The sequence below is a fragment of the Salmo salar genome, chromosome ssa18 (assembly GCF_905237065.1).
Source record: "Salmo salar chromosome ssa18, Ssal_v3.1, whole genome shotgun sequence".
NCBI classification, from domain to species: domain Eukaryota; kingdom Metazoa; phylum Chordata; class Actinopteri; order Salmoniformes; family Salmonidae; genus Salmo; species Salmo salar.
Window position 1 is genome coordinate 9446432 of NC_059459.1, and position 14920 is coordinate 9461351.

The 14920-nt window shown below is 43.8% G+C and overlaps 1 protein-coding gene across 2 annotated transcripts in view; it reads right to left on the reverse strand.

The window, feature by feature from the left end:
- Positions 1 to 5417: 5417 nt before the first annotated feature.
- LOC123728694 (adhesion G protein-coupled receptor A1) overlaps positions 5418 to 14920 on the reverse strand; it is a 66892-nt gene continuing 57389 nt past the window's right edge. For both annotated transcript variants that reach the window (XM_045700742.1, XM_045700741.1), the window contains 3 exons: positions 11646 to 11687; positions 11420 to 11515; positions 5418 to 9304 (listed from right to left, as the gene is read on the reverse strand). In XM_045700742.1, the coding sequence (XP_045556698.1) occupies positions 7858 to 9304; positions 11420 to 11515; positions 11646 to 11687 (1585 nt within the window). In that variant the 3' untranslated portion in view covers positions 5418 to 7857. The remainder of the gene's footprint in view (positions 9305 to 11419; positions 11516 to 11645; positions 11688 to 14920) is intronic.

The window sequence follows — 14920 nt, forward strand, 5'->3', positions numbered from 1 at the left end:
CAAAAGAGCTGTACACTAATCTAGATAGCTGCAGTGTGAGCGCGGTTTTGTATGTATGCTACTGCGTATGATGTGTGCGCTTCTGTGTATGCTGTGATTTTAGATGTTTTTATTGATTCTATGGAACCCAGGACTACCTGGAAAACAGTGGCAATTGTTACTGAGTGGACCATCCTGGCTAAGTAAATTAAAATGAGAAATTAACTGTTGATGGCGTATTCCCAATAACATGTACCCTCTAATAAACAACACATACTGTATGAGCATGATAGCTTCTCTGTGACATTGAGTACTACTGATGTTTTGCTCTGTTTAGATTAGATGTGATGTTAAAGATGCGCATATGTGTGTGTGTGTGTGTGTGTGTGTGTGTGTGTGTGTGTGTGTGTGTGTGTGTGTGTGTGTGTGTGTGTGTGTGTGTGTGTGTGTGTGTGTGTCTGTTTGTGTGCATTTTCCTCCAGAGAGTTCTTACGTCTTTCATGTCATGCTAGAACGCAAATTGAGCATGCAGGCAGAAAAGTTAGAGAACAAGGCTACATATTCATCAGGCCTTCCAGACAAGTCCCAGTCAAAACAATGTACAGCAATGAGACGCAACAACCAACAACATACTGCCTCAGACTGGGGATGAATTACTGGGGGACAAACATGTTGTTTTGTGGAATGCCCTAGAATGCCCCTTGGAGACGGAGGAGAGGGGTAGAGGGAGGGAAGAGGAGTTTGCTCCTGTCCCCAATTTTTCACTTTCATCTGAACACTTAATTACTTCAGCTAGCTAATCTTTCACTTAATAAAATCAATTGAATTAAGCTGTCAGGGTCGTAAGTGGGCAATAATTTAGAGAGCTGGAGCACTGCCCTGGTGTTTCTGCCACGCTTGGCCAAGTCATATTTGCGTTCTATGCGTTCTAATAGCTGCTGCATTTGCCACTGTGTATTATGACCAGTGTGTACAAATAATCAATGCCTTTTTTTATTTTTATTAATTAACAGTGCAAAATGTAAATAGAAATGATTCTGATTTATATTACTATTGCATACAGTTATATAAAAAAACAAGAAAACAAACATTATTTTTTAGCTTTGGCTGGTCATATATATTATAGTATGCTGTTCTCCCGAGTCCCACCACAAGTTATACCCAACCATACTCTGGTGTCCAGCCTGTTAACCTCAAGTCAAACCTACTGCTGCTGATGAATTGGATAAGCGACCACAGATTCTGTAAAACATAAAAAGTGACCACAGATGCAGTATCCAATGACATCCCCCTTGAGAGCAGCCTCAGTACTGTACTGTGCCGGTGTGTTATTGTGCATCTTAACCAGCAGAGAGCAGCACTTCACAGTGTTCACGCTAACCGATGCTTTACCCAATAGGCAGGATTTATCTGCAATGTGTTTGACTTTGGAACCACTCAACACCAATCTTTGCTTAGTTACATCACGTTGAATCATCATTGTCTGTCATTTCATCACGTTTGTACTGATAATATGATTCAGAGTCTGTGTTTGTACTATGGTTATTATGAAGGAACGGACCAAAAGGATATTAGTTTCTTCGCCCATCCCCATCTCCGTAAATGTACTTAATGAAATAGTAAAATAGTACTTCTGTATGAAACTCAATGAGACTGACTGTCACTCAAGCTGGTTATAAAGGTTGTACATACTGTACGTCATGTTAACACAGCTGTAAGGAGATGATATCCTTACAGCTGTGTTAACATGACCTGCAGTATGTACAACCTTTATAACCAGTAAGAGTGAGAGTGAAGGAAAGAGAGATAAAGAAAGAAAAAAGAGAGATAGATTGACAGTCAGTCAGAGAGAAATGGGTAGAGAGAATGAGAGAGAGTCATAGAGAAAGGGTTAGAGAGAGACAGAGGACGGACACCTGTCCATGGCAATGCCAGCCAGATTTTCTCAGCACTGCTAACACACTAGAGTAGTAATCATGCCGTCCCCCCACCACACGGTCACCAGCTCCCCAGCTGTCCCCTCAGTGAGGTGGCCCTGGCTGGTCCTGCTGTCACAGACAGCAGCCTCTTAGGCCCTATAATCCACTTGATATTAGTATTGTGCATTAAAACCCACCGCATGATTCCTTTCTCCATTCCAGTTGTACCATGTGTTGCATCACCACACAGCTATAAATAACATGGGTAGAGATGAGGGGTGGGGGGGGGGGCTGAGGCTCAGACAGTGCAGCAGAGACTGAGACTGGCAGACGATTGGCTCAGCGGTAACTCTGCTCACATGAACACAGGCTTTGGGTACGAGTATTGTGCATGCATTTGCATAGGGCTACATAACAGTATTTTCATGTAGATATAAGCTTTGGCTTACATAACATTTATATATCAGTATTCACAGAGGATTCTATACACTAACTGTCTAAGGCAACACAACAGCACAGTAGGAGGCACCAAGAGCTCTGTCAGGACTACAACGATGAGAGAACGTTTGAACTTGTTACTTATTGAGACACCAAACTCCACTTCAACAAAAGTCACATTGTTATGCCATAGAATAACACAGACACAGTAACAAATCTGGCACAACAGTGAAGGGTGAGCCAGCAATGTAAAATAGGTTGGGTAGAATTCCCTAATTTGTTTCGTTCCTTGTGTTCACTGAGGGAGCATCTCTCTCTACTAAGGTCTTCTCAGGGGAAGCAGGGAGAGAGACTAGCTGGGAGGCGACAGCTGCGAAAGAAGAAATACTGGGGGTGAAGTAGAATAATGACAAGAAAATAAACCAATACATTCCTCCTTTGTTTTCATGGTCAGGGCCCCTGTGTGTTGCATTAACACACAACACAGTCTCCAATCCTCCAACCTCCCGCAGGCAGATAGCTACTGTACTGTACAGCTCAGTGGAGAAAATAAACAACCCATTCCTCTCAAATCTGTAGGAAGCACAAAAGCATGAAATAGCATGACACAGAAATGTGCCTGCTGCTTATTACTATCATCATCATCATTAGCAGAGCAGCAAGAGCAGTACAAACACAGTCAGACCCCAGCATTAATGATCATTCATATGCACACACATGCAGATACTGTGAGATATGCTACACACACAAAGGCAGTCACACATCCTGGGTTTTCGCCCAAGCTTCACTGTTACTCTGTCGAGCTGATGAGCTGTTGTGAGCAAAGTCATTCTCTCTCTCTCTCTCTCTCTCTCTCTCTCTCTCTCTCTCTCTCTCTCTCTCTCTCTCTCTCTCTCGTCAACAGAATGAAGTCTTTCCATCACTATTCTCTCTCATCCTACTTCAAAATACTTCTACATTTCCCACCTCTCTCTACATATTGCCTGCCTAGCTCCCTGCCTTCCTCCCTTTGAGGTGTGTGTACGTTATTTGAGTCAAGGATGACATAAGCATGGTGATCACAGTGTACTGTCAAAAGTCTTTCAGAAACATGTCTGTAGTATCATGACATATACCTACAAAGAGACTCAAAAATGATGCTTTGAGTGTACGTGATGCCAAATCACTGTGGATGGATATCGGAGAAGTAATGCAGCAGTTACAGGGTTGGGTAGGTTACTTTCTAAATGCAATCCGTTACAGTTACCAGTTACAGTTACTGTCCAAAATGTTTATCAGTTATGCAATTTTTGGATTACTCTCCGTTAGTTTTGGATTACTTTCCCGTTAAGAGGCATTAGAAGAAGACAAAAATGATCCATCCAACGCATTTGGTGGGTCATCATAGTGGTCATAGTGGTCTCTTTGACTCACTCAGGTGGAACAAACATAATAAACGCCTTTCATCAATGCTGAATTGAATGTCATTGAGAAAACAGAAAGGTGTCAATGTATTTTTTTTCCGCAAACATCGTTTCTGAATTGAAAAGTAATCCAAAAAGTAATGATCTAGTTTTTCTAAATAATCTGTAATCTGATTACACTGTTTTTGCTGGTAACGTAACCGATCAGTTTTTGTTTGTAATCAGATTACATGTAATCCGTTACTTCCCAACCCTGGCAGTTACAGTGAGATATGAAGATACAGTACATAAAGCTGGCTATTGTCGGTGAGCACTTGCCAACATTCATCGGGAGCCAATGCCAAACCAAGAAAATACAACATGCCTAATTGTATCATAAACATTACATTTGTCTTGCTTAATACAGATTTAAAAAAATGAATGAAACAGAAGGAAATGTCTCGGAGTGGAGGGGCACCACTGCCCCTGACCTCCAGGTTTTCCTTTGGGTGGAAATGCATCCTCCATCCTCTCTGCCTGTTGTTCTCCATCTTAGACTGAGGGAATAGGGTACTGCAATCTGAGGTTCCACCAAAAGGTAGATCCAGGATCAAATTCATTGGCTCGGAAACACCATATCTAATGAATCCCTCCCCCTCATGCCCTGCATTCATTATCACCATAGTCATCAACACTTGGACTCATCTGGCAGTGAAATGCTTACCACCCTGTCATCAACACATATACACACACACACACACACACACACACACACACACACACACACACACACAACCGTCATCAACATCGCACAACAAATATTTACAGTACTGTATGTCCTCCCTTGGGTAAATCAGATCACCTCTCGAGATAAGACACCATATACACCAGTGACTGACCTTAAAAGCATTCCACAAGGTCAAACAGAGATCTCTGACAAAGCTTGTCTTCAGGGCTCAATTCAAAGGCAGGGCCTAGGTTTTTATTTGCTCGAAGTTAAAGGAATAATCTGATGGCTGGGAGGGGGCTGAGTGTCGTGTGGCCAGCTGCATATTAAATGTGCTCATTTCATGGCCTGTCAACCCTGGCCTGATTTGTGATGCACAAAAGACACAGTCTCATTTACTCACACTCCCTCACATACTGTACACATACACACACGCATGCTAACACACTAACGCACACACTCAGTCACGAACAAGTGCACGCGATCAGGCACGCATGCACACACAAACACACACCCACGTTGGCAGGCATGTGAGCACACATGCAAGCGCGCACAACACACACACTGCCAGTCAAGCCTGCTATCATTTGAATTCCTCCCCTGTGGTGAGTCCTTAAGACATCTCCATCTCCACCACTGCTGTCAGAAGATATGAATACTGCAAAATAACTAAGAGAAACAAAACATGCGCACGCACGCACGCACACACACAAAAATGCATGTATTGGTATCCGTGTTGTTGATGTAGAAAAAGTTGAAGACTGGCTTTGTTACAGTACCACAAGTATATACTGGCAGAGATCTGACAAGCTACCCAGCTGGCTGAATTGGCAGTACTACTGCTGAATGATGAGACAGGTGGTAGATAGAGGCCTATGGTAACAAACACTGAAGTTCACACACTTGGAAAGCTCTTTTTGCTTTTAAGACATGTCGATGTCCAAGAGGCATAGGAATTAGACCAAAGCAATGTAGTCTCTCATAGACATGTTTAATGCAGGATGATTTAAGAATACCAAGGATGTTAGGTGTTTTTAGTGAAACTGTTACACAGCATCAATATTCATCTGACATAGTCTTGAAGTCTCATGGCTGCTCATTTTGCTACTGGTCAGTCTTTGTCTTCCAAAATCAGAAATATTCCTTTTATGTATGTACATCTAAAAATGCTCTCTTTTCAGAAATTCTAACATTTCTTTCTAAAATCAAGTCCCTTGTTGAAGTCAGATCACAACTGAATCACAGTTGACGTGAGTGACATTAAGTCCTGGTATCCCATAGCGGTTAGTGCATTTATGTGTCAAATATAACAAAATATATGGCCAGTCCGCATACCTTATGAAAGATCAGAACAAAAATACAAGCAAACAGAAAAATGCACCAAGAACAAATTACATTTCTAAACTCAGATACTGAGCATTAACATTAAGAGGTCTTTCCCATACATTTTCTTTACATATATATTTATTTACTCTTTAACATTTTAAATCTTGTATAAAATAATTCATCAGAACCAATTCTATGTACATAGACAAGAGTGCACAAGATGGATGGATGGTGTGGCATGCCAAGGTGGTTTTGGCCAGGCAGGAGTTGCTGTATTCTTGTAGGTAGTGATTTGTTTCTCAATTAATCTTGTCAGTTCTCTCTCACTCGGGAATGACTGGTTTCCATACCGAACATAACTACGGTGGCCCTAAGGGGCAAATTAGATTTTCTTAAATTACTTTGCCACTTAAAAGGCGCTGCGTGGTCAATCTGACGGCTGCATTGGCCACGCAGCATTTACGGTGATATGGCCTCTGCAGAAGTCAGGGGCATTCATACTTCTTGCGCTTCGCAAAGCAGAGCTGTTGTGAAGGAAGTTAGTTTGTGTTTATACAGGACCTTAAGCCCTCACCTACCGTCAACCAATCATGTCAATGCGGAGCTATATGGAGCGCACGGCGATGTGGTACGGTGCTCAATTTGGCCTCTGCGTGCTTCCAGGGGCTCCGCAATTACGTCACAACATCCATACAGCGCCTCCCACCACATTTTCGAATCAAGCATAAATTGGCTCTTAGGGCCACCATATATAATACCACCTGTATAAGGTTAAATATTCAACACTGCATCTCTGCCCTGTCCTCTGTCCCTTAACAGAACATGGTTTCAGAAGCATCCATAATAATGGCATAATGATACTAAAAATCGTGTAAAAATATAATTGTTTGTTTCACGGCATGTTATAGCGAACACAGCTTGATCTGCTCCATAGACAAAAGTGATGGCGTTTTTCAAGAAATGTGCATTGATATACAAAGCAAAAACACAGCACAAAGCTACATACAAGGCTTGCATGCTCTGTTTCCTATAAAGAAATGAAATATTGTGTTTAAGCATTGATTTCGGACATGACCCATTGAATGAACCTCCAACCATTTTGTGATGCCTTGCCAGAGATGGAAAATGTTGGCTTGGTTTTACTGTATATCAAATGGGACAAGAGGAAAGGGTTGAGCCTGGAACGGCTGCTGCTTGGTCATGGCACGTGATGACATGAATGTCACTATCGCGCCAACACCGCAAATATACACAATGACAATGTGATTGTTGTTGTACACTTCGCTCTAAAAAAACACGACAGTAAGACATCATACAGACAAGAACATTCAATATCAACCTGTAACAGAATACTTCATGTGGTTTCGGGTTTTCAATGTGTTTTTTTTTTTTTTTTTTTACTATTTCACAACATATCGGCATCCACGGAACTCTGACGAGAGCAGACATCTTTGTATATTACTAAGAAATCTCTAACTGATATTCACAGTATATTATAGTAAGTATGCTTTTTGTTCAAAATGGCGAAAATACCAATGACTCTAAATTGCTGGTGTGTTTGCCTAAAACACTGGTACTGAGCTTCTTGAAGTACTGCAGGTACACAAATCAGAGAGTAGTCGGGGGATTTTAGGGACTCACAATAGAGAACGCAATCTCATTTGCTTTGAGCGAGAATAAACACAAATGTTCTGTTCACACACACATCCACACACACACATCCGTAATCTCCATCTTCGATAGATCTGTAATAATAATAACATACTATAGTGGTAAAAATACCTTCGACAAAAGGTACTGTATCTCGCAGCGTGGGACTCACATTCCTCTATGAAGGAGAAAAATCAGTTCTGTGTACTGTATGGCTGGTCATTGGGGAGCTTATACGACAATGTCAGATAATCTGTCGAGTGAAATGGAACACAGGAAAACAAACAAAGAATAAAAAGTAAAAGTCGTGATGTTAGAGTTGTGAAATCATTTCTGTTGTCGTACTTCCTTGAAAGGAAAGGAGGAGTGAGTTGAGGATTGGAGGGACGGAGGCTGGGGCGGGAATGGATGCCTTTATCTTCCCCCCGTCTTTAGACTACACAGTAGTTTCATTTTTCCAGGGTCCAGTGCGTATATTCCCTGTGCTGTCTGATGCGTACAGGAAACCCTCGTGCAGGCCACCTTTAAGGATGCCATTCTGATTGGGCGGCGGGTTCTGGGGGTAGGATTGTCTGCGCGGGTGCATCTCCAGGTGGTGATGAGGCATGATCACGTCCTCCTCATTGGCTATTTTGCCACAGCCGCACAGAAAGGTGCCTGTGTCGCCTGCCTCCACCTGGCACAGAGTGGGGAACAGGTCCGCCTTGGCACAGCAAGGCACGTGCCGGTGGCAGGGGGCGTGGCATGCCAGCGCCGCCTCGTGAGCCGTTGTCGCTTGGCAAGTGTGGTGGCCTACTTCGTTGGGGGCAGCAGCCAGGTGGCAGATGTGTCCGTGACGCTCGTGCGTACTGTGAGGGCTGTCTGTGTGGGAGCTGTGGATAGAGCCTCCGTCTACACTAGTAGGGATGTGATAGGCGTACTCCCGCTCTCCCACCCCTCCTCCCCCTCCTGTGCCAGCCTGCCGGTGACGGCTGAAGTGGCGAGGCTTAGTCCTAGTGCTGCCCTTCAGGCATCGATGCAGGTGGATGTCTGGCCGGTAGCCCTCGGGGTCGGCGTGTAGCAGCACGTGTGCGGGAGGCTCCTCCTCCATCAGCTGCTGGCTGTGCAGGGCGGCGCAGCACGGCACCACGGCGGGCAGGCACGTCACATGGTTCTGCGACGACGCCAGGCTGCCATGCTTACAGTGACCCAAGGTGCCACTGTGGGTGTGTCCTCCTAACAGGGCCTTACCTGGGCACGGCGAATCCAGGTGGCAGTGCCCATGCCCGTGCCCATGCCCTAAGGCATCCCCATTGACATTAACCTTTGGACGAGTGTGGCCGTGACCATGGCCGTGGCAACCGTGGTTGGCGCGTCTCCCGGGGCAGCAGGCGCACCAGCAGTGCCACACATCGTCCCGCTTGGCACAGTGGTGGATGAGCACGAAGAGGCCCAGTGTGACGGAGAAGGCACCATACAGGCAGCTGAAGATCATGTCCAGGAAGTGGCCCTGTGACACAGCCAGCGCCCCGAAGGCCCACGTGGCCACGAACAAGAAGAGGGTGAAGGCCGCCGTCCTCAGCTGGGCCTTGAACGAATGCTCGTTGGCCAGCATAGAGGGGTTGATGGCAGTGGACGAGTGGCAGCCCACATGGCAGTGCCCTCCATTGGGCGGTGGTGGCAGGGCTCCGGGCTCCCCTTCCCCTTGATGGCAATGCCTACCCACATCGGTGATGGATGCCAGCCTCTGCTGCTCCTCAGTCAGGGCTTTCAGCTCGTACTTTCTCTCGGGGTGGCGCCTCAGCTGAATGAAGGTACACAGGAAGTAAACGCAGGTGACCAGGACGATGAACGCCACGGGGCCGTAGAAGGCGCCAAGGCTGGGCTCCCACGCCATCCAGCAGCTGCAACACACACACACACACACACACACACACACACACACACACACACACACACACACACACACACACACACACACACACACACACACACACACACACACACACACACACACACACAGTAGGCTACATTAGTATTACAGTATGAGTGTGTTTCCTTAATAAACACTGAAAAACCCACACAGAGAAGAGACATAGGTCTCTTGAAGTGATACATTTCCTTGGGTGATAAGAACATTAAGGGGGGTGGGGGGTGAGCAACATACACTGAAGTGTGACTCATATCATCAGATCTATCTGTATCTCATCTATTTTGGAGTGTTAATGAGGTAAATAGTCGTTGCAGGATATCAGTGCATGGAGTCTAGACACTGAGCCGTTGAGAAGGTGTGTACAGTGGCTTGTGAAAGTATTCACCCCCCTTGGCATTTTTCTTATTTTGTTGCCTTACAACCTGGAATTAAAATAGATTTTTGGGAGGTTTGCATAATTTGATTTACACAATATGCCTACCATTTTGCAGATGCTAAATATTTTTTTCTGTGGAACAAACAAGAAATAAGACAAAAAACCCCCCAGAAAACTAGAGCGTGCATAACTATTCACCCCTGCAAACTCAATACTTTGTAGAGCCACCTTTTGCAGCAATTACAGCTGCAAGTCTCTTGGGGTATGTCTCTATAAGCTTCGCACATCGAGCCACTGGGATTTTTGCCCATTCTTCAAGGCAAAACTGCTCCAGCTCCTTCAAGTCGGATGGGTTCCGCTGGTGTACAGCAATCTTTAAGTCCTACCACAGATTCTCAATTGGCTTGAGGTCTGGGCTTTGACTAGGCCATTCCAAGACATTTAAATGTTTCCCCTTAAACCACTCGAGTGTTGCTTTAGCAGTATGCTTAGGGTCATTGTCCTGCTGGAAGGTGAACCTCCATCCCAGTATCAAATCTCTGGAAGACTGAAACAGTTTTCCCGCAAGAATTTCCATGTATTTAGCGCCATCCATCATTTCTTCAATTCTGACCAGTTTCCCAGTCCCTGCCGCTGGAAAAACATCCCCACAGCATTATGCTGCCAGCATCATGCTTCACTGTGATGGCGTTGGTGTTCTCGGGGTAATGAGAAGTGTTGGGTTTGTGTCTGACATAGCGTTTTCCTTGATGGCCAAAAAGCTCAATTTTAGTCTCATCTGATCAGAGTACCTTCTTCCATATGTTTGGAGAGTCTCCCACATGCCTTTTGGTGAACACCAAATGTGTTTACTTATTTTTTTCTTTAAGCAATGGCTTTTTTCTGGCCACTCTTCCATAAAACCCAGCTCTGTGGAGTGTACGGCTTAAAGTGGTCCTATGGACAGATACTCCAATCTCTGCTGTGGAGCTTTGCAGCTCCTTCAGGGTTATATTTGGTATCTTTGTTGCCTCTCTGATTAATGCCCTCCTTGCCTGGTCTGTGAGTTTTGGTGGGCAGCCCTCTCTTGGCAGGTTTATTGTGGTGCCATATTCTTTCCATTTTTTAATAATGGATTTAATGGTGCTCTGTGGGATGTTCAAAGTTTCTGATATTTTTTTATAACCCAACCCTGATTTGTACTTCTCCACAACTTTGTCCCTGAACTGTTTGGAGAGGTCCTTGGTCCTCATGGTGCCGCTTGCCTGGTGGTGCCCCTTGCTTTGTGGTGTTGCAGACTCTGGGGCCTTTCAGAACAGGTGTGTATATATACTGAGATCATGTGACAGATCATGTGACACTTAGATTTCACACAAGTGGACTTTATTTAACTAATTATGTGACTTCTGAAGGTAATTGGTTGCACCAAATCTATTTAGGGGCTTCATAGCAAAGGGGGTGAATACATGTTATTTTTTTCATTTCACTTCACCACTTTTGATTTGATGTCCATTACATAATAAAAATGAATTTAAATTACAGGTTGTATTGCAGCAAAATAGGAAAAGCGCCAAGGGGAAGGAATACTTTTGCAAGGCACTGTGTGTGTGTGTGTGTGTGTGTATGTGTGTGTGTGTGTGCGTGCGTGCGTGCGTGCGTGCGTGCGTTTGTGCGTGCGTAAAACAGTTTAAAACTGTGACCTTGAGAATAGGAGACTGCTGGGTGACTTACTAGGGTGCCGTCTCCCCACTGCCATAGTTCTCAATATTGATGGCTGCTGTGATTCCACAGATGATGAAGGGCACTCCGCCACTGACTAAATAAAACCTGAGGGGAGAGAGAAAGAGAGTGACAAAAAAATAAACGTTACAACTCCAATATCCTCTATTTTCTGGGCTGTAATTTAGTAATCAATAGCAGTGAGCGAGAGCGAGAGACACAAAAAGAAGAGTGAGACCTGAGGATGTGCTTCTCTCTGTATGCCAGCCTGGGTTGTAGACTGGAGATGGAGAGAAAGAGAAAAGGAAAGGGAGAGAAAATAAGAGACAGTTAAGAGAAAGGTAAAAATGGACCTCCTCCTCTCCTCTTTTCTCTTCTGCGCAGCATTAAAAAACTCTACCGGTCTTCAACATGAAAACAGTTGTGAGGCACAGTATTTCCCGTGACAAGTAGGCAAACAGACGTATTTGTACTGGAGCATGTTCACACAGATTGGTACATCCACTTCTTCTCAAATAGGAGATGTCTCTATTATAGAGTTCTCATTCTTATACCGGGCCGGGCCTCAAATTCAGTGAATTTACTCTGGCCAGGTGGGTTTTGGGCTTGCCGTGCGGCGTTAAGAAAGAAAAAAACTGTGCGTGTCCGAGTATCTTTTAGCCTACTACACCTATCTCTCAGCCGCAGCAGCTGCAGCTGCAGACACTAGCGCCGCCAGGATTCCAATATTAGCTGGGCCAGGGAAATTTATGTCCGTGATTCAACCCATTTTTCTGATGATTGAACTGTTTCAAATTGCGATACAAGTAGGCTTGAGTGCCCTCGGGAGAATGATGATCCACAAGACTACGACAGGCAGTGCATCTCAGTATCAGGAGAAGCCCATATTGCTATAGCGTCTGTTAACGCCGATACATCCTAACAAAATACACCCTATGACTGCCCTGCTAATGTGCCTTTCTGGACCTGGTAACTATCAAATGAAGACCCAAAACTGATCCAAATGTTTTCCTAATTAAACATGCATTCAAAAACACGGGGCTTTTAAGTGATTATTCAAATGTATGTTTGGCAGAAAATTGAGTTATTTATTTATTGTTTAATTATTCAAGGCTCCTTTGTTATTTCATTTATTTATTCTTTAAATGCTTGATTGTATTTAAAGGCACGAATGACTCGTATGCTTTGTAATGACATGAATGAATGATTTATTGGTTATACTGAAGTGGGTTACATTAAGACATAAAACAGGATGCGCTCTCACAGCTCGATGATGGATAGATTATATTAGGCTTAGATTATATTATAAGAGCAAAACAATACACTTGATTTAGGCTACATTATTGCATGCTAAATGTCTGTGATCAGTGATAGATGAGCAAACAAATAAATGAGCTACCACTTCCACTTGCCCAGCCAGATTAATCAATGAACCAAATATACAGATAGAGATTCAGTGAAACAAAATCACATTGATTGATTATCAGACAAGTCACAGGCTTTTGGTCAGGAGTAGGACAAGCTACTATGCAAGTGAAGAGCAAAATCCACTTGTTAATCTTACATAACATGCTAGCAACATTTTCTGATCAGCTAATACAGTGCCTTCGGAGAGTTTTCAGACCCCTTGTATTTTTTCACATTTTCTTAGGTTACTGCCTTATTCTAAAATAGATTTATTTTTTATTCCTCAATCTACTGTACACACAATACCCCATACTGGTTTTTAAAATGTTTGTTAATTTATTTAAAAAATTCTAAACTGAAATATCACATTTACATGTATTCAGACCCTTTACTCAGTACTTTGTTGAAGCACCTTTGGCAGCGATTAAAGCCTTGAGTCTTCTTGGGTATGACACTACAAGCTTGGCACACTAGCTGGGCGTTTCTCCCATTCTTCTCTGCAGATGCTCTCAAGCTTTGTCAGGTTGGATGGGGAGCATTGCTGCACAGCTATAGTCTCTCCAGAGATGTTAGATTGGGTTCAAGTCCGGGCTCTGGCTTGGACACTCAAGGACATTCAGAGACTTGTCCCGAAGCCACTCCTACATTGTCTTGGCTGTGTGCTTAGGGTCGTTGTCCTGTTGGAAGGGAAACCTTCATCCCAGTCTGAGATCCTGAGCGCTCTGGACAGGTTTTCATCAATGATCTCTCTGTACTTTGCGCCGTTCATCTTTCCCTAGATCCTGACTAGTCTCCAAGTCCCTGCAGCTGAAAAACATCCCCACAGCATGATGCTCCCACCACCATACTTCACCGTAGGGATGGTGCCAGGTTTCCCTCAGACATGACGCTTGGCATTCAGGCCAAAGAGTTCAATCTTGGTTTCATCAGACCAGAGAATCTTGTTTCTCATGGTCTGAGAGTCTTTAGGTGCCTTTTCGCAAACTTCAAGCGGGCTGTCATGTGCCTTTTACTCTACCATAAATTCCTGATTGGTGGAGACGGAGAGATGGTTGTCCTTCTGGAAGTTTCTCCCATCTCCACAGAGGAACTCTGGAGCTCTGTTAGAGTGACCATCGGGTTCATGGTCACCTCCCTGACCAAGAACCAGCTCTAGGAAGAGTCTTGGTCGTTCAAATTTCTTCCATTTAAGAATTATGGAGGCCACTGTGTTCTTGGCTACGTTCAATGCTGTATAATTTTTGTACCCTTCCCCAGATCTGAGCCTCGACACAATCCTGTCCTGGAGCGCTACAGACAATTCCTTCGACCTTATGGCTTGGTTTTTTCTGGGACCTTATATAGATAGGTGTGTGCTTTTTAAAATCATGTCCAGTCAATTCAATTTACCACAGGTGGAATCCAATCAAGTTGTAGAAATATCTTATGGATGCTCAATGGAAACAGGATGCACATGAGCTCAATTTCGAGTCTCATAGAAATGGGTCTGAATACTTATGTAAATAAGGTATTTCAGTTTTTTTTATATTTAATACATTTGAAAACATTTCTAAAAACCTGTTTTTCGCTTTATCATTATGGGGTATTTTGTGTAGATTGCTGAAGATTTTTTTGATTTAACGCATTTTAGAATAAGGCTATAACGTACCAAAATGTGGAAAAAGTCAAGAGGTCTGAAAACTTTGCCAATGCACTATATATGTGCAAACTATACTGAACAAAAATGTAAACGCAACATGCAACAATTTAAAAGATTTTACTGAGTTGCAGTTCATATAAAAAATCTGTCAATGGAAATAAATTCATTAGGCCCTAATCTATGGATTTCACATGACTGGGAATACAGATATGCATCTGTTGGTTACAGATACCTTAACAAAAAGGTAGGGGTGTGGATCAGAAAACCAGTCAGTATCTTGTGTGACCACCCTTTGCCTCATGCAGCGTGACACATCTGCTTCGCATAGAGTTGATCAGGCTGTTGATTGTGGCTTGTGGAATGTTGTCCCACTCCCCTTCAATGGCTGTGCGAAGTTGCTATATATTGGCAGGAACTTTAACATGCTGTCGTATACGTCGATCCAGAGCATCCCAAACGTGTTCAAT